At 40.5% G+C, this 18,969-nt stretch overlaps 1 protein-coding gene and 1 long non-coding RNA gene across 5 annotated transcripts in view; one reads left to right on the top strand and one right to left on the bottom strand.

The window, feature by feature from the left end:
• The first annotated feature begins 1,137 nt into the window (after window positions 1-1,137).
• LOC136449012 (uncharacterized) lies at window positions 1,138-3,184 on the top strand. Its single transcript, XR_010757965.1, has 3 exons — window positions 1,138-1,478; window positions 2,243-2,359; window positions 2,818-3,184. It is a non-coding gene; the product is annotated as an uncharacterized lncRNA (long non-coding RNA).
• Window positions 3,185-3,711: 527 nt separating this feature from the next.
• LOC136449010 (sodium- and chloride-dependent GABA transporter 2-like) overlaps window positions 3,712-18,969 on the bottom strand; it is a 32,866-nt gene continuing 17,608 nt past the window's right edge. For 3 of the 4 annotated variants that reach the window (XM_066448768.1, XM_066448769.1, XM_066448766.1), the window contains 13 exons: window positions 18,191-18,322; window positions 16,018-16,162; window positions 14,380-14,523; window positions 13,296-13,428; window positions 12,699-12,833; window positions 11,860-11,963; window positions 9,804-9,928; window positions 8,900-9,012; window positions 8,409-8,546; window positions 7,617-7,749; window positions 7,067-7,167; window positions 6,228-6,398; window positions 3,712-5,786 (listed from right to left, as the gene is read on the bottom strand). In XM_066448768.1, the coding sequence (XP_066304865.1) occupies window positions 5,664-5,786; window positions 6,228-6,398; window positions 7,067-7,167; window positions 7,617-7,749; window positions 8,409-8,546; window positions 8,900-9,012; window positions 9,804-9,928; window positions 11,860-11,963; window positions 12,699-12,833; window positions 13,296-13,428; window positions 14,380-14,523; window positions 16,018-16,162; window positions 18,191-18,322 (1,697 nt within the window). In that variant the 3' untranslated portion in view covers window positions 3,712-5,663. Of the gene's footprint in view, window positions 5,787-6,227; window positions 6,399-7,066; window positions 7,168-7,616; window positions 7,750-8,408; window positions 8,547-8,899; window positions 9,013-9,803; window positions 9,929-10,570; window positions 10,696-11,859; window positions 11,964-12,698; window positions 12,834-13,295; window positions 13,429-14,379; window positions 14,524-16,017; window positions 16,163-18,190; window positions 18,323-18,969 lie in introns of all 4 variants that reach the window. The other variant, XM_066448767.1, reaches the window with a different exon arrangement.

The raw sequence follows: 18,969 nt of genomic DNA, 5'->3' as shown, positions 1-18,969 counted from the left end.
TACGCTCTCTGTCCCATGGCTGTCTTTGCGAACAAACCGCTATAGTAGCCCTCATGCGGCCAAAAAGTGAATTGCATAAAAGACTCGCACCCGCATATTCAGTGGAACAAGTCAATTTATTACGACGCTGTGAAGGAGCGTGCAGATATGCGGAGTCACTAACAATGCAGTGAATGGGAACCGGTTTGGGATTTGGGGATTTGGTGCAATTAAATGGAGTGTGCGTTTATCCGAGGTGCAATTAAGTGGCTTCGTCTGTACTAGTATATGTGGAAACACAGATGCATACCGGACGCAAAGAAACACAACAAAAATAGGTTGAGGGATGAACAAAGCAATCATTCCTATACAGCCTAGATGCCAGACTGCTCCCAGTACCTGCACTGGCCAGTTAGTTTGTCGTGTCAATGCCAACATGCCCTTAAGGAAAATTACTAAAGACCCGCTCAGTTAGACCATCAGTTAAAAGGCGGAACATGTGTTTCCCTCCCTGGTGAAGGTTATAGCTGAAGGGTCGGTATTTGTGTGTGTTTTTATTCATTTATTAATCGGCGGAAGAATACACAGGATACCGAGGTGATCCACTCTAGCAAGTATACGTAGCTAATATCCAACATCACATCTGAAGATACAGCATTTGGGTAGTTCGATACAAACAAGCAATATATACAATAAACAATCAATATATAAACCAAGTAATACTAAGTTTTGGAACGTTTGCTAACTACAATATGACTGGGTCAAGCCAAAATTTCAGTATTACTGGCGAGTATGGCTATGAACAGTTTTGTAGAACATGATCAGCGGGTGAACATGACGACGATCCGAAAGTTTTCCCGACCTAGTTCAGCAAGGAGCGAAGAATACGAAGACCCCTATACAGCCCCTGAAAGTACAAGAGCGCATTCGTATTCGTATACATATTCGGACTCGTTCTAATCATTGGGAATCACATAAAGTACACCCATGCCATATAACATTATAATGTCACCATATTCAAGGAGAGGGTGAACAAAGGATTTATAAATAACATCAAGTCTTTGTGTTGACATCTGGCATCCAGCTGGTGGAATTTTAGTATCAGTCCCTCCGGATCTCAGGGTGTGGCTTTCTAGAATGCCCACAGCAGAGCGCAACCAATCACCGATAGCTGGGCGTGAACGACAGCAGTGCGCAACCAATCACCGACAGCTGGGCGTGAACGACAGCAGTGCGCAACTAACCACCGACAGCTGGGCGTGAACGACAGTAAGGCGTAGCCAACCACCGACCAACCAACCACGGTAAGGCGGAACCAGGGCAGGGCAAACGACAGTAGATTAATTAATCGCGCTTTTAGGACGCCATATGACCATTTGACCATCAGAAGTTTGATCCATTGTTCAAAACGCTGCGTCGACCTCAACCCGTCCGGAGCCAAGGAAAAGGCCAGGAAGGCGCCCACACCTTCCGTCAGAGAGTCAGATAGCGGTCTGAAGGTTAGTGAAGTTCTAGGTCTAAACCTGTTGTACGGCGCATATTTTTCTATACACATAGAACTTGCCGTTTCTATGCTTGATCACTACGTTATTTCGTGGTCTACATTAATTCTATTGTCCAACATAGTGGTTACAAACGACAAGTCTTCTATATGTCTTCACACTGCGTGATGGAAAACTGATTTGAATTGTAGCACCCCTGCCCTCCCCCATATACCTCACAATGAGCTCGTTTAGATTTTACGGATTTTGATTTGTGCAAACTTATAAGTACAGTTTGAAAGAGAGATGATAAGTACCTTATCTTTTCGACATGGAAATGTTTCTTGGAAACTTACAAAGTCACAAATATCCTGTTAAGCTCAGCCGACACAAATATCCCTCACCGGTGAGTTACAGATTTTCCGAACAGTTCAGTTACCCATTAATGTGCATCGATTTAAGTTAAAGTTGCAGGAGTTTTGTTTATTTATTTGTGGAGAGGACCATGCCCATGTATAATGAGAAACTTCTAGAAGAAAAATGAATTTTCTACATGTCCAGTTACGGACGTGTTTAGATTTTGGATCTGAAATGCTTTCAAGTGTAGGGTTGAACAACGTAACCATAGAAAGCATAAGATATATGTCATCTTCCATTTTCCACCGAACATCATAGGAATATTAATCCCTAACACGTTCTGACTTCCAAAAAATAGTTGCATGTCATGTACGAAACTTCTGTACAACCAAAGTTGTGAGTTATTCATCAGCTTGCTTTTTCAGGAGTTACGAGATAATAAGGATAGGAGGATTGAGGAAGGCTGGAGCAGCCAAACCGGGCGACCAATCAGGAGGACAAGTTACATGGAGGCTGTTCAAACAGTTTGCCTGGACAACATGGTTAGTAACATTCATTTCCTTTTCTTTCTTTCCTTGTTTTTTTTTCGATTACGATGAATGGAGAGGGATACAAAACACCTGTACAAGCCTTGTCTACCCCCTCCAAATTAAAGTTCTTGCATGTTAAGTTTCAGTTTCCATATGCATCATAGCAAGCCCACATATTACATAGTCATTATACTCATACTGAATTGAGATGGTTGGTTTAAAAACTGAACTTGGAATGCCCAAGTATTTTGACCAGGTACTTGAAAACCAGACCAAACCCATGTTTGGTTTGGAGTTGGGGAAGAGGGATGGGTGGTGCGTTGGTTTAATCAATTAGATTGTACATTGTATGATAGGGCATGACATTTCAATCATCTAAATAAAACTGATAGACATCCATACATGTTTACATGTTGATTATGGTTGTCATGGAAGGAGGTGATCGAGCCTGTTAACATTGTTTCTTTCAGCTCTGCATGACAATAAAGACAACAGTCATCAGAAAGAGTTGAACTTGAACGGCAGTAACAGCAGCTTTCAAATGCTGTGTATCACCTAACCAACAATCGTGGGGATCAATCTAGTTAGGCTTGACATTCAGTCTATAGTTCCAGAATTTCTGTGGCATGAATGGCCAAGTAAACGATTTGCTACTTGTACAAATATTTTACTTTAATGTACAACATGGAAATGTATCTTCCATAACATTGCTTTATTAACTATCTTATTTTCTCTTACCATGTTAATAAAGTAAAAGAGACAAAAAACACAATGTGATTGTCTGTTTCTTTTCCAACGTTGGCGATTTAAATAGTCCCTAACCTGAAGACATATGAGCGGCTTACAACTGAATCATTCAATATTTGAAATCATATATAATAAAATTCAAAGGATTATTGTGTTCAGTTTGTTCTTATTTCAAACAAAATACAACTTATTTAAAACATAAAGTTTTGATATTTCTATTTCCAGTTGTATCTTATCAGAATGTAACGTATTATTCGTTCTTGTAAAAAAGGCTTCTTTAAAAATATTCAGATCATTGCAACAAGCCCTGGCGAAAGATATAGCTAAAATACTAGTAGATCAACAGACATAACTATCCCTTTACTTCACACATATACCTTTTGACAAATACATGACAAACAAATACTGTGATTAAATTGCCAAATTAAACTGTTTACCATATGTGCTACTTTCAAAATTAACACAGGGAGACAGGGGAAAGGTAACTTCAAAACAAATTCCCCAGGGAATACTCAACACATTCCAGACATGCCTAAACAATTCTGGGAATTCTTACAGAACGGGCGTAAAGTATACTATTAGGCTCGCCCCTGAGGCGTCGCCAAAAAAGGAGGCAGTTTTAGGGTTAGGTATCCATCTTTATTCACTGATCCGAAATTACCCATCTAAGATTAAAAACTGACATACTATCAAGATCACCTCACACGACTTTTAGATATTCTACTACATTGTAATGAAACTATACTTATCCAAATCACACCACACCAAATGTACCATATAATATAATATTAATGTACAGTGACTGAGAGAGTCGAATGGAATCCATTCCTACCATTCTTTCTATAAAGAACACTATAGATCCTTTAAAGTTAGATGATGAAGTTATGATAATTTCAATTTCTGCTGATATTTTGGATTCTTACAAAAATACTTGGATTTGACTAAACCTCAGCTGGATTTTGTTCTTTGTGATATGAAGCATTGGTAGAGATGTTTACCAATATGTGTACTATGATATGTCAACATAAACATCAACAAGTGTTTACAAACAGCAGTTCAGGACCATGCATGACAGTGGTAAACACCAAACAACACATAGGATAGATCCGACACACGCTTACATTCACTCACCAAAAGTTCATATATAGGCTGACATATTTACAGCAGAATACAATTGTCACAATGTTACAAATATCACCTTTGAGTTATCTGTATAATCTACAATCAGATGTTACCACTACTATGATTATAATCATAAATGTTATTTTCAAACCTTGGCAGTCAATTAGGTAAAGTTTAACAATGTTTCATACATGCACACACAACTAATTATAATACATGGGAAGCTGCTGTGGATTAAGTTAAGGAAGGGAAAGTCAAGAGCTGCAAGAAGGCTGGGGACGGTAGAAGAATGCCTAAGACATTGACAACTTTCCCTGCTTTCAAACACTTTGTCTTTGAAAAGTGAGAAAAAAGTATTCGCAAAAACATTTTGTCCTTGAAAAGTGAGAAAAAAGTATGCGTAGAAGAACCTGCAATACCCATGCATACAGCAAGCAAAAAACTTAGCAGCTTGACTTCAGCTCCAAAAGCCTTATAATTTCTGTGCGTATGGACACCACTGCTAAATTGCAAAGCTGCCTATATCCTAGCCTAATTCACAGACCTTCTGGTTGGCTGGCAGTTTTGTATCAATGGCTTAAGAGGTTGAAAGTCATAGAAAACCACCAGCCACCCAGGGGGCCTACGCAGTAGTCTACCTACATCCAAAATATTCACAAGCAATGTTTACTGTAGCATAAACATTCTTTTAACTTAGTACAGATATGTTAGACCCCCCTCCACACTATGTAGGTTTAACTTCAAAACCTTCTGAAGTTCTATCATCACAAAGAATGCCAAAGAATCATACACTCTGGCATTTTCTTGAAAAAAACTAATCAATTCTACAGTAAATTCTAACACCACAGCACATCATCAATGGCAAGTCTCGTACCATAACATTTACAATATTCCGTACAACAGGTCCACAGAAAAATACAGTTCATAAACCGATATCAAATTCTATTTCATGACGGGTAGAATGAACACTGAAATTCTTTTATGGTGTGTCAAGATGATATCAAAATCATGTGAACGATTTATATTGGCAGACCTAAGAAGTCATTTATTGCATTCCCCAGGTAAATGAATGGGGTAAGATTACCATGGCATGGGCTTGACAAGTATCTTGACTACCCGAAAGTATGTGACTTGAACTTTGATTGTTTGGTTGATAGTTAGAAAATACTCAATGTTACATCCCAGGGTGGTCCTAATCAGTAGTAAAGTAAAATCATTTCATACTTTCATTTGCCATGCATTAAAAAATGGTAACAAAAAAAGTTCAAAACCCTTCAATAATTTGAACAAACGTTTTACAAGGGTGATGTTCAACCTGTTAAGATCTGCAAGTAAACCGGCAAATATAATGCGTGTTTTAAGAACCTCGGGATGGCATGGGTTGCCAAGTAGTCAGTGAAAAGGCGACTTTTCAAATCAAATCAAATCAAGGGCAAGTTTTCACGCATCAGAGCATGTTGTGGTCTGTTTTCGGTCCATCTACCATGGCAATCGCATTGGCATCCTCTCCCACATCACCATTATCTCCTTTCCGCTTTGTGTAGATGGGAGTCAGAAGAGTGTGTATTCTCTGCACAGGGATGAATAATCATTTTTTAATGAAGAGAGATGTAATGCAAGGATGTAATTATGGCAGTTTTCACAGAAACATCCATTTAACAAAAAATAACATGAAAATCTGTCGTTCCTTTCTTCAGTTATTCTCCTTGGAAGATTTTCACAAAAACGCCAAATGCAGTTCCATTGACACATACCCAAAATCGACCTTGACCTTTGTTCTCCTAACACCAACCCACATACCAAATATCATTACAATCCATCTAGACGTTCTTCAGTTATGCTGACTTTAGGCATCCGGAGATGTAAGGATCCATCTCAGTCTCAGTGTTTTATGCCTGTTTTGGCAACAATTAGTAACATCTTTCTAGTATTCAGCAGCATTTTCTAAATGACGGGCAAAAACAGAGCCAGATCCTTACATCTGCTTGGAGAGTATCTCCTTGGTACGTACCTCGGAAAAGGTTCCTTTTGTTGTCAGGATCTTGTAGACGAATCCTGCGGGGATCATGAGCATGGAGGCCAGCGCCATGAGCCAGCCTATCGCCTCGCCCCACGGAGGGTACTGATACGTGTTGTTGTACGTCGGCCTTTGGTACTTCACCAGCGAGAAGATGAAGATACCCTGTGTAATATAGCATATATTAGAATCCTAGAAATGTACATTGTGCATGACTGTGTGTATGACTTAATGCTTTGGTCCCTTTTTGTTACACACAGCAGGTCTGTTATGCTTTCATACGGATTTAAATGATATATTCTATAACTATTGCATAAAATTTTTCCCTATCAGGCCCTAAACAATGATATAGAGAATGTAATGTGGAGAAATTGTGAACGAATGTACGCCATCACAGTTGGTTAAGTGTGGTTCCATACGAGATTTGCAGCTTTGAATTAAGATATCGGGTCCAAGAATCCCATCGCTGCCAACATGCCAAATAGGAAAAACAAAAGAGGAACTCTAACGCCGTTAGTGCAGAACACTGTTAACAGACTTTAATGGAATCAAACCAGAACTGAATTCAAGATGGCAGACTCACACACAGTGAGTCACACCTTAATGACACACAGTGAGACCACGCCCAGACCTTTGCGACAGTTCCACAAAGTGCAAGTGTGGAGCAAAATATGAATCTGTTTTGTATTATGTGATTGTAAACCCTGCAGTAATTCAGCACTGGCTGCCATTGCACGGGTAATTTCTGACCAATAACCATTATCATCATTATTATTATTATTATTATTATAATAATAATAGAGTAAAAAGATTAAAACTGAACTGTCACTCACCATGGTCATGATGGGGGTGACCACCATCCAGCAGATCTTGATCCACAGGACAGGCCGGAAACCAATCATGCTTTTGATGTCCCAATAGAACTTTGTGCTGCCTGCAGCAACATATCAAGATATTTCAAGGTGTGTTGAACCAATCACAATTAAAGAAAAGGCATTGAACAGGATAGTTGCTGTCAGTATTGTGTGAAAATGGAAATTAAGGTCCATCCTATAGATATTTTCAGTATTGTAGATAAGTTTGTCTTAAGTTAATTCTGTATGTGTGTGTGCTAGTGCACATGTGTGTGCGTGTGTGTGTGTGTATGTGAGTGTGTGTGTGTATGTGTACATGTGTGTGCATGTGTTTGTCTCTGTGTGTGGTGTGTGTCAAGTTTGTTTTGTGTGTCAAGAGTGAGTACATGTAATTTGTTTGACATGTAATATGTGTGTATTTAAAAGTTGATAATCCTTCATTATTACTTGTTTTCATTAATCACTGCGATACAACACAAACACACAGTTGTTATCTAGACTACTGACATCGCAATAAATGGTGTCATACCAAAGTTCCAGCCGACACGATCACCCAGTCCGTAGAACCAGCCGATACAGATGGCCTGGAAGAAGGTCACCCACAGCAAGGTCATTCCACTGGCTGAGTAGTTATCAAACAGCTGGAAAACGTACATCCCACCCTACGCAGGGGGGAGATGGAGAAATGGGTTAGAACACCAATTTCAATTAGATTTTCGTATGTTACCTGCTTTAATCCACTCGGTTACATAAATCCGCCAACTTGAAAAACAGAGGGTTTGAGAGATCTCTCGGTTTGAACTTATCTTTTCAGGGTGACGGAATTACGTACCCTGGTGGAATTATGTTAGTAAATGTCTTGGCAGCCTAACAAATTGTACAAAATACATATTATGACGTTTTAAAATTTTAAGAATGTAGCCGGCCCAATACATTTAAAATCCTCAGCCTGGTATCCATTTTGTTCTAGCTCCGGATTGCTCCTTTGATTGAATATCTTGCCAAATAGCTCAGACACACAGAAACGATTGGATGAATATTCCCCTAAGATACAGACAAGAGGTCTGATTGGCTCTGAGTCACACGAACCTGGTCACGGCATGGCAACGGGGTTCAAACAACCAAAAGTACTTGTCATTGAAAGCTTTGATCTCCATTACACTGCTTCTGTGAAATATTCCATACCTGAAACAATGCAAGATGTAAGGTCCAGACATTTCTATGGGAACAATGCTGGCATATAGGATAGATACCAGGGCCAGGCTAACATCTAACCAAGAAATTAGTTTAAAGTAACATGTAGTGAAAAGAAGCTGCTTACCTGGGTGCAGAAAGCGAGTCCAATAAGAAACTTGACGAAGCAGACCACAGCGATGAATATCTCCCTGTTGTGCCCACGCCTGAGGATGTGAGGGTACATATCCTGGCACGATGTCACGAACCCCTCCACTCCGCAGAACTAAGCAAAGGAAAAGGTTTGTATTCATTGAAAATGAAAGACGACAACTACTAGTATTATCATTCTGTTTCCCAGCATCTCCATAGTGTTTATTAATAAGCACTAACATCATTACCACCAACAGTTTAGATCACAATTTTTCTCAGTACAATCTAATTCTGTATTGAACTATTCTGAGTTGCTTATTTCCTGTAAAACAGATATCTTGGACACTGTAGCTGTGGCTCTAAATCCTAATCACTCAATTTCCATATCAATGTAGGTCATTGCCAACAGCCATGTTGGTGTCATATTTGCATTGGGGTACAGACACTACAGATGAGAGTAAGGACACTACAGGGCGTAAATCTTACCTCACTGTCCAAGCCTAGCAGTAGCACCATGAAGAAGAAGAGGATGGCCCACAGAGGAGACAGGGGCATCAGGGTCACCGCCTTCGGGTACACGATGAACACCAGGCCAGGACCTGGGTCATGCAGGGTAAAGAACCAATCATATCACTGGTTTCAAAATATAAAGTCAGCGTGTGTAACATGCAGCCTGGTTGGTTGGTATACCTTCATAATTTCTCTTTTTACTCTCCAATATGTCCCTATCACCAAGGATATATAATGTCCTTGCTATCACAAAATGTGAGCTAAGATTTTTTAATAGAATTTTCCTCACATTTTGGAAGTCGTAATGTTAACTTTCATAATTCTGCTGGGTACTTAAGACTGCCACATAAAAAAAATCGATGAATTTGAAGGCCTTGTCAAAAATGTCTTGAACACCTGGCTATTTGACATGTGCATATCTTGGGTATGAACGTCACTGATGCTGCATTAGTAGATCTTCAAAGTGTTATCCAAGGTGGTGGTAAAAGGCTACCTGGCAGACTTATGAGAGTTGATGTTATTCAGCCAAATCAATCAAGGCAATGTTATATGTAATTATTAGTTTTCTCATCATTATATTAGGTCCTCTAAACTTGGGGTGATGAATGATGTTAAAGAACTGCTAACTCCACGATATCAAGCAAAATCTGCACACTAATTCAACTGTTATAATCTTCAACTGTTATAATCTTTAAAACTTCACTACACAAAAATCAAAATTCTTTGATTATCATTGTGCTCAAATATACCATGTTCGTCATGTCCTTATCATAGACTAGTATATGTTAGGTAATGTAGGAAATGTGCATAGATTAAAGTCAGATGAAATCCAGGGATAGTTTATTAGTATAGTACTAGTATTAGTAGACAATAGGTTTACCTGACTCGGCCACATCTGCAACGGACACCCCCTGTTGGAGCGCCATGTTACCCAGAAAACTGAAGATCACGATTCCAGACAGAATGCTGGTACCAGAGTTCACACAAGCGAAGACAACAGCATCCCTAACAATAGGTAAGAATACAATGTTCTCAGCAATTCCACTAGATATTCCAGTACTGGAAATAAATTCCCATAAAATTCTGGATTTCTGGAACACTTGAAATGATGGAATTGCTGATAACGAGTGGTAAGAAAGAGAGGGAAAAGTTGTGAACCATATACACTGAAAATAGGTGGTGCTAAGTGCAAAGTGTATAAACTTACTAAGGGTCTAAATCTTGTCAACCGAGGAGCTGTAAAGGACACTGACTTTGAGTATAGAAAAAAAGATTTATCCACTGCATTCCACAAATTTCTCCATGAGTGGTTGAGAAGATAAACCCACTGGTTCCTCGTGTGTCGCCGTGGTCATATTTTTAGTGTGAAAACCAAAACTTTTAGAAGGATAACGATAAAAGCTGTAAATACAGTGGAAACTACAGATACAGAAGTGAACTTCCAACTCAGAAGTTAGCGTTAGCTCCGACAATGTTAATGATAAAGGGTTAATTGAGGACGGAAAGTTGTAGAAGACATCCCAAACTGCAGCTACAAAAATGCACCCTGTAGAGTAAAAGAGATTTTGGGGATGTTTTCTGCTTTCGATACACACAAATCACTCACTCTGCACCCTGTGGACGGGAAACGACGTCAGTATACTATACCTGATTCAGCCACATCGCCCACCGACACACCCTGCTGCAAGGCCATGTGGCCCAGGACGCTGAATATCACAATACCCGACAGGATGCTGGTGCCTGTGTTCACAAAGGCGAACACTATGGCATCCCTGGGGAGGGGGGCAAAAGACCGTTGAGTTTGTAGTTAGTGTAGAATCTTAGCGCTTCAACAGGAACAACACTGTGTCACCTCCGTGAATAATTCCATCAGGTTGTAGAATCACTGGGTAACAAGGTTCTTTATTCTTATACATTGTATCATTCTTGTGACAATACTTGGGACAGCATATATGACTATACTTTGGGAACGTTTGCAAACGCAGTGTAAGCAGCAACACCTAGCCTGCAGTGTGGAATGGTACCAGTCAGAATTGCCCCTAGGAAAGTGACAGGCAGTCACCGAAATGTCAGCTGTGATTGTATGTCTTGGTTGTAAATAAAGAACCGTGTTACCCAACACTGTGCCACTGGCGCCGCGATGTTGTAGACTGTGCAAAAAGCAGCACTCAAAGCTGTGCAGATGTCATAACTATACCCACATTTGTATATGATAGCATATGGTTTGTATATGTTGCTGTAGACAGATGACATTAAAAAAACTGGAAACTTATCTATCGGTTAGAGAATATGAATACAGATTATTGCTGTACATATATTAGTAAAGGTAAGCACATATCCCTTGATGCTGAAACGGATTGATATTGGAAGCCATTGTTAGTATGACAATGTGGAATCAAAAGATAGAATATTTCAAGGGTTGAGCAGATAACTACTTCAGCACCACGGACAAGTACAACACAAAATACACCCTTGATACTGGCAATGGATTGGTCTTGGTAGCTATTGTTATGAGGCAATGTGGAATCAAAAGATAGAATATTTCAAGGGTTGAGCAGATTATTACTTCAGCACCAAGGACAGGTACAACACAACACAACATAAAAGACACAATACATGAGGCATCATTGCAGCAGTTGGTTACTGGAAGTGCTTTGGTGATGCACAGCTATTCCACACTCAAATAGTCCAAGCAAAGTCTTTGTCATTGCCCCCTGTGCTCAAATAGAATAGATATCTGCCACACAAGTGACAGGTTTACATACTACAATTGTACATCTATTCCACCATGCAAAAGTCACTGTACTTTTGTTTTGTCAATAAAGGTTGAGGTATAATGATAACATATTTCAAGAAGCTATGATTGTACGTTTCCTTTTTAGATCTCAGATTATAAGTCGTAAAGTTTAACAACATATTGTTGAACATCTTTTCACCTGTGGCAGTTGTTGTTGAACTTGTTGTAGCTGCCCAGAGCGATGAGCGATCCCAAACCGATGGAGTAGGAAAAGAACACCTGAGTTCCCGCATCCATCCACACCTGTACAGGTAAGGAGTTAATAAAATGTTTGTTTAGACTTATGCAGAGTAACCATGCTTTTTGAGAGGTTCTCAAATTCAGACAATGGTGCTGATTTCAATGACCACACAATGTTTTAATCTGCTCCGGTGCTAAATCTTTATATTTGTGGTAGGAATAAAACATGCAGTGATGTAACCTACATTAATATTAATCTGCTGGGTTACATAAATCCACCACTTTGAAAAACAGTGGGTTTGAGAGATCTCTAGCGCAGCACTTCTGGATATGCACAGTTTCAATATACAGGAGTGCATTATACTGGGAGACGTTGGGTTGGAGATCTGTTTGGTCGTATCTTTTCAGGGTGGCAGAATTATTTACCCTGGTGGAATTATGTTAGTAAATGCAGGGCTTTATCTAAAAAATGTAAAGGAGCTCTGCACTCCCATAGCCTGACCATGCGCCCCCTTACCCTGGGGGAGCAGATCCTCTGAAAAGCATAAAATTATGATTGACCAGGGATACTACTAGGTCACATGTGGCCACAGTCTTCAACTGTGACCTGTCTGACAGTAATATCCCCCCTCAGGAAGCCTTACAATGCCCCATTTTAACTTAAATTCCTCTAAAACCCCACACCGTGGAAGGCCTGGAAACCTCCCTTTCCACGCCATCCCCCAGCTTGGTTGCTTCACTGGGTCACAATGCTCCCCCTTGCAAATATTTCCTAGAAAAAACCCTGGTAGATGTTACCTGTGGATCTCCCAGCCTGGTGATGTTTGGTTTCAGGTAAAACTCCAGTCCGATTTCAGCGCCCTGCAGCGTCACTCCGCGGATCAACAGGATAAACAGCACGACGTAGGGAAACAGGGCCGTGAAGTAAACAACCTGGGAGAGGTGGGAAAAAACAAGTCAGGAATACTCAAGAATACTCTGACAAATTGTATTCAATCATAGAAATGGATCAAAAATCAAACTAGTGAGAGCACCAATTCAAAGTAACATTGGTTATAACAACAGCTATTAATGATAGTAACAAGTCCAGCATCACCTTGATACATGTAGTTAGTACATGCACAATGAACCTTGAATGATTGTGATAATGATACTTGATAACATTATGCTAGGTTGTTGACTTATGATATGAAGGCTCTGGGAATCCCTGGGAAGTCGCTGATTCGTGATTTTCAACATGGGCCAGGTTCTCTAATGCCAGAAGAGACTCTAGGGTCGCATAAATGATCTCCCTGCATGAGAGAACCCAGCTCATGTTGAACTTTGCGAATCTGCACTGCCCCCCAAAAATGAATGTTGGCACTCCTAGAAGTCTGAGAAGGGGGCTAGCTTTACCCTGCCGGTACTCTTGACTCCCTTGAAGATGCAGAAGTACACGATGACCCAGGCCAGCAGCAGACACAGGATCAGCTCCCACTGCATGGAGCCAGGCTCGTCCAGTCCACCGGAGATCTGCAGCACACGGTTACTGACAAACACAAGGAACAACAGACTATCAAACACAAGGAACAACAGACCATCAAACACAAGGAACAACAGATTATCAAACACAAGGAACAACAGATTCTCAAACACAAGGAACAACAGACCATCAAACACAAGGAATAACAGATCATCAAACACAAGGAACAACAGATTATCAAACACAGGGAACAACAGATTATCAAACACAAGGAATAACAGATTATCAAACACAAGCAATAACAGATCATCAAACACAAGGAACAACAGATTATCAAACACAAGGAACAACAGATTCTCAAACACAAGGAACAACAGATCATCAAACACAAGGAACAACAGATCATCAAACACAAGGAACAACAGATTATCAAACACAAGGAACAACAGATTATCAAACACAAGGAACAAGAGATCACCACAAACATAGGACCTGGTGTCCATCTTCATATCGTAAATTTTCTACTGTATGATGTGCCCCTTATAGAGCCTGGGTACCATCCTCAGTAGTTTACTGTTGGCTAATTCTTTTAGCAAGTGAAATGAATGAGTAAGAGGTAAAATACTGAGGATGGTACCGAGGCTACTTCTTTTATGCATTCATCTTGAAAATTTTCCTGATCCCAGAACCTTGTACTCTTTCTTCTGGTATGTTGCCAACAAGATTCTAGGACAAGTCACCAAGTTTGTTAGTCTTAGCACACGTCGTTTTGCAGTTATACGACGTGCAAGTTGGCACGGGCACTTATAGCCCCCGGACTTATTAAGTGGTTATTTGAAAGAGTTAGAAGATCTTTAGATATCTGAAAACGCTTGAGCTATGATTCACTAAAATGCAAATGAGGACACCAAAATGGCAGCAGCCACTTCTAATGGACACAGACTTTCCTTTTCGAAACCGTTAGGCTCTGTAAAAAATGGCACAACTGTTTTTAGAATATCAGCGATAGCGACGTACTTCCAGTATTCCAAGGACGCTGCAATCCGAGTGGCGTTCTCGTTGGTGGCGTTAGGAGCCACCGTTGTCATGGTGACGTTGAGGAGCGTGCTGTTCATGGTGCTGTTATCATCTCTCTTGATCTCCTCATCTGACGCAATGCATCTTGGGATGGAAAACATGTTTTTTCTTTATTCACACAACATTAAACAAAAATAAATGGACGAGACAAAGTGCTGACGGACTCAAGTTATGCAACAAGTTATGCAACTTATATTCTCATCCCCACTTGCACAGCATGGAAAACAAAACATTTAACAAAACAATGAAATATTGGATAATAGCAAATACAAAAACACAGTTTAAGCATAAATCAAAGCGCCAGTCAAAACTTCCCGCAAAAACGAAAAGAGGGAGTTAAAAACGTTTTGTTGCCATAACGTTTTCGGCGATTTACATAATTTCCCAATTGACGCGAGAAGATCAAAGTGAACTACCACGTACAATCAAAAGTTATTTTTAGCATTGTCAGATAGATAGTTAAATTACCAGTGTGTCCGAGGATCCAAGAAAGCTTGCAAGACTTCATTCTAGTCATTAGGTATGCTTTTAGGTATGTACTATTATGGTTGATTCGTCCTCAACCTGAGGTTGGCCGCTTTACCTTTACCTTGTATGAGATCTTCTTCATATAATATTGCTATAGTCAAGATTTGAACATCAATTTATTATTTTTTTTTTAGAGACACGACAGAATGTCTGTGAGTGTACATCGCACAGTTGGCACGTGGTTTATCAGAACGCCTTATCTAAATGGACCGCGGAAAGCGCTCTGAATACACTCTATCAAAGAGTAAGCCTTGCTTTCGACAGATAGACGTTATGGCGTGTCCAGACTGACATATAGATCGTTTTGCAGAGACAGTTGAGACATCTTGTCCCCAGGCAAAGTACGATCAAAAGCGGTTTATTGATAAATGCTTGTTTTTGTATCAGTTGTTGTTACACTCTTTATGACATGCATCAGTCTTTCCTATGGGGGTATGGATAGTTGAATTCGGCAAAAAATAGGCTTAATAATTGGTCAGGAGAGTTAGTCCGCGGAAAAGGTATCATTTTCCCCTTGAAAGGGATAAAAATTATGAAAATCATAAAGTTGACCCGCACTCCTCTAGTCGCAGCTCATTGTCCATGTTTTGCCCTCTCTCTCACTTTAAGTTTCTAATGTTCAAAAGAGCGTCGCCTGCAACGAAATAATCAGAATAATTTGAATCTGTGTATTCTTTGGTAAACGTTGATAGAGTGATTTTAGCGTTTACTCGTAGGAATGCGCCGAAATTGAGCAATGCCTTTTTTTTCGGAAGAGGCTTAGAAATTACTCGACGTAAGTTTCTAGTTCTGACAAGCCCAAAACCAACTAAAATTCGTATTCGTGAGGACACGTACCTATTCGTGTTCCACCGGTTGATAATTCTGCGGGTTCGAGAAAGACTACGTTGTTTGTGCCTAGGTTTCTGACAAGTTCAGCACTATGTATTAGTTAGAGGATGGGCCTGGCGTGGCTTTCGTACAGGCCCACCCTTTCCAGGATTATGTTGGCAGCCCACGCTCCTGATTGGCTGATGAACGATTGCTATGTTCTAAATATAGCACACGTACCTGTCCGTGTTCCACCAGTTACCACACGTGGCCCAGGGCAGCTCGGACGTGAAGGAGGCAAAGAAGTAGTGCAGAGCCCAGCCCATCACCATGACGTAGTACATGTTCAGGAAACTCACGATCACCATCGACGCCATTCCGATTCCTGATTAAGACAGACAGAGACACAAACAACATGTGGTGGTTATGTCATTTACAAACTTCGGCGGAAAAGACGCGGTTTTAACTTGAGATCGTTAGATCCCTGCCAAACGAAGTGAGTCGTTCCAAAAGATCCATTCCTGGACTGCTGTATCGGTACTGAGGTTCACGCTAAGTCGGTAAATAATAGTGTCAAACTTGGAACAAACTTGTGAACATGTAAGATTTTAGAAAATAGTATAGCGTTGCGAATAGTACGAACGTCAGAAACATTATGCAACGATAATAACTTTAGTCTATATTTAGTCTATATAAGTTCACATATATAAGTTCATCCCACATGCAAATATCTTCCATATAAGCTCCATAATATTGTTACTGTGAGAGTTTACAATCTAGATAATACGGATGCCTCATTTGAACACTATAGTTTGCAGAAAATACATGGCGGTATGTGAAAGACAAGTTGTTCGAGCTGTCCGTTATACCTTAACCTTTATACACTTTATATATCTGTCGCCAACGTGTTGCGACTTTAATTTGTTCAACCGTACTGTCTTATACTTCTTTTGTAACTTTAGCTTTGTCAAGGACACTGAAGGACAAACTCTCACTGTAATTCTAAAAGTCAGCCGATGTCTAAAACCGTACGTTACGCCTTCTGGTGTGATCCCATCCCTATCGTGTCTAAATGCCGAGGTAGTTTTTCTCTCCGCACTTTTCCTGATACTCGTCATCAATGAATGGTTATTTATGCCCATACCCTACTGTCAACATCTATTACTGTCACCAAGAGCTGTCCCCGGCTGCCTTTGACGTCATCAATGACGAACAAGGTGTAACGACTCTCCTCCCTTTCGCCACCTCAGGTGAGTATGACAGACTGTTCAGACACTCTGGAATGATCGCTGCTCTATCACAGGCGGTTATCAGACGTTCCCACCTGTTCAGAGCTTCTCTTATCTCGATAGAAAGACCGTGTAGCCTGTAGCTCACCTTGGAATGACGGACGGGCCGCCTAAACTTTTCCCAGCAGGATGTAACGCACGAGCGCGGGAGGGTGTTTGGCTCTTCGGAGAAAAGAGTAATAAAAGCCGACTACCCGACGCTGTAAAGTACCCTGAGATATCTACAATCCTGCTCAGCTTAGAGCAAGTTTCCGCGACATTTGTCTTCGGATGTGAAGACACGTGAGGGCGATAAGGCGACTTCTATCACTCAAGGAAAACTTGTCGTAAAGTTTTCGGTTACTGTTGAAACGTTAAATTCTAATCGTATAGCACATGTTGAGTTGAAAAGAAAACCAGCAGACGATACGCTAAGTTACACACCAATGCGACAACGGGCTCGTGAATTCTAGCTGCGTATGTGTCCACGAAGTCATTCCTAATACTCCTTCCCAAGAGGTTACCCTCCTTCCCGGAGTAATCATTGTCAAAATCATCAGCTCTACCTTTTTCTTATCGATATTTTTTTCATATTTTCAAGTTTCAAGCCGATGTTTCAAGTTGATATTTGATACAATAACTGCTGGAAGTTGACTTGGTACTTTTTACATCAATCATTCGCGGGCCTCAACTAAAAGGACGTTCTACTTTCGGTACTGGGCCTCTGGTTCTTCTTCTTCTTCTGGGACGTCCTCTAGGGCGCTTCCAGAGTCTGGACCTGGTTCTGAAGCTACGTGACCAGTTTCATCATTTCTTGCGTAGCTACGGCTCTAGACGCGTACTTGAGTTTGTACATATGATTGAATTGAAGTCAAGATGAACATGTTATCATAAAACAATGCGTCATTGTAATTTCTTAAGTAGAATGTACCAGTCACATTGGACTTCTTTAGATTGAATTTGAATTGGATTTTCCTCACAAATGATTTAAACTAGACTAGTTTGTGAATTTCAATTGGATTCGAATCAGATTACTTTCACACTGATGAAATCCGATTTAAGAACGATTTTGGCCGTTCATATCATCAAAAATATAACATGTTTCAATTAAACCCCAAAAGTCCAGTCACAGATCACGTCCCTACCTGCGAAGAGAGGGCAGAGGTTCCAGGCCTTCAGTCCGCCGAGGCTCATGAACTGGCCCAGGGCGATCTCCAGGAAGAACGTGGGGATCCCCGCTCCCAGCAGGAAGATGAAGTACGGGATCAGAAAGGCACCTGTAGAATATATTCATGTAAAAACAAAATAGACAAATAAGGATCCTTTTGATGGATGTGTTTGAAAGCATGTCGCTAGTTAAAGAGGGTATCAAACACCTGAGCCACACCGAAAACACCGTAAGTGCTTCACGGAGGATTGTGTCCTAGCTACGGACTCTTGTCATGTAATGGAAATGAAACCATACACACCAGGGCCTAAGGTACGATAACAAAGTAAGGACATTCGTGGGTGCATATGTTCTACAAAATTCATCTCTTATTACATACACACATTGCTTCTGCCAAAAGTAAAAGAGTCCGGTGTAAAAAAATAATTGGGCCCCAAAAGCTCGTGCTTAGGTCGATCATGATATTAATTCTATCGATCCCACTTGATATTGAAAGGATTTGAGATGCAAGTTTGTTGTGTTACTGACAGGGTTAGGTGGGAAAGTTTCAGCATCCGAGCGATTGTCGGACGTGGACGCTTTTCAAGTGATGTGGTCAGGCGCTGGCAGCAAAGGGCCTCCAGCGGATAGTGGCGAATTGCAGTTATAAATACCATGAATATCGCTAACCCTGTCGACCAGATCAGATTGGCGAGATATTTCTTATTGCCTAACGAACAAGCTAACTTGCAATAGAAAGCAAACCATCTCTTGAAA

Source organism: Branchiostoma lanceolatum, chromosome 14, assembly GCF_035083965.1.
Source record: "Branchiostoma lanceolatum isolate klBraLanc5 chromosome 14, klBraLanc5.hap2, whole genome shotgun sequence".
NCBI lineage: Eukaryota > Metazoa > Chordata > Leptocardii > Amphioxiformes > Branchiostomatidae > Branchiostoma > Branchiostoma lanceolatum.
The sequence above is the reverse complement of the archived record's forward strand: the minus strand, read 5'-3'. Positions and strand labels throughout refer to the sequence as shown.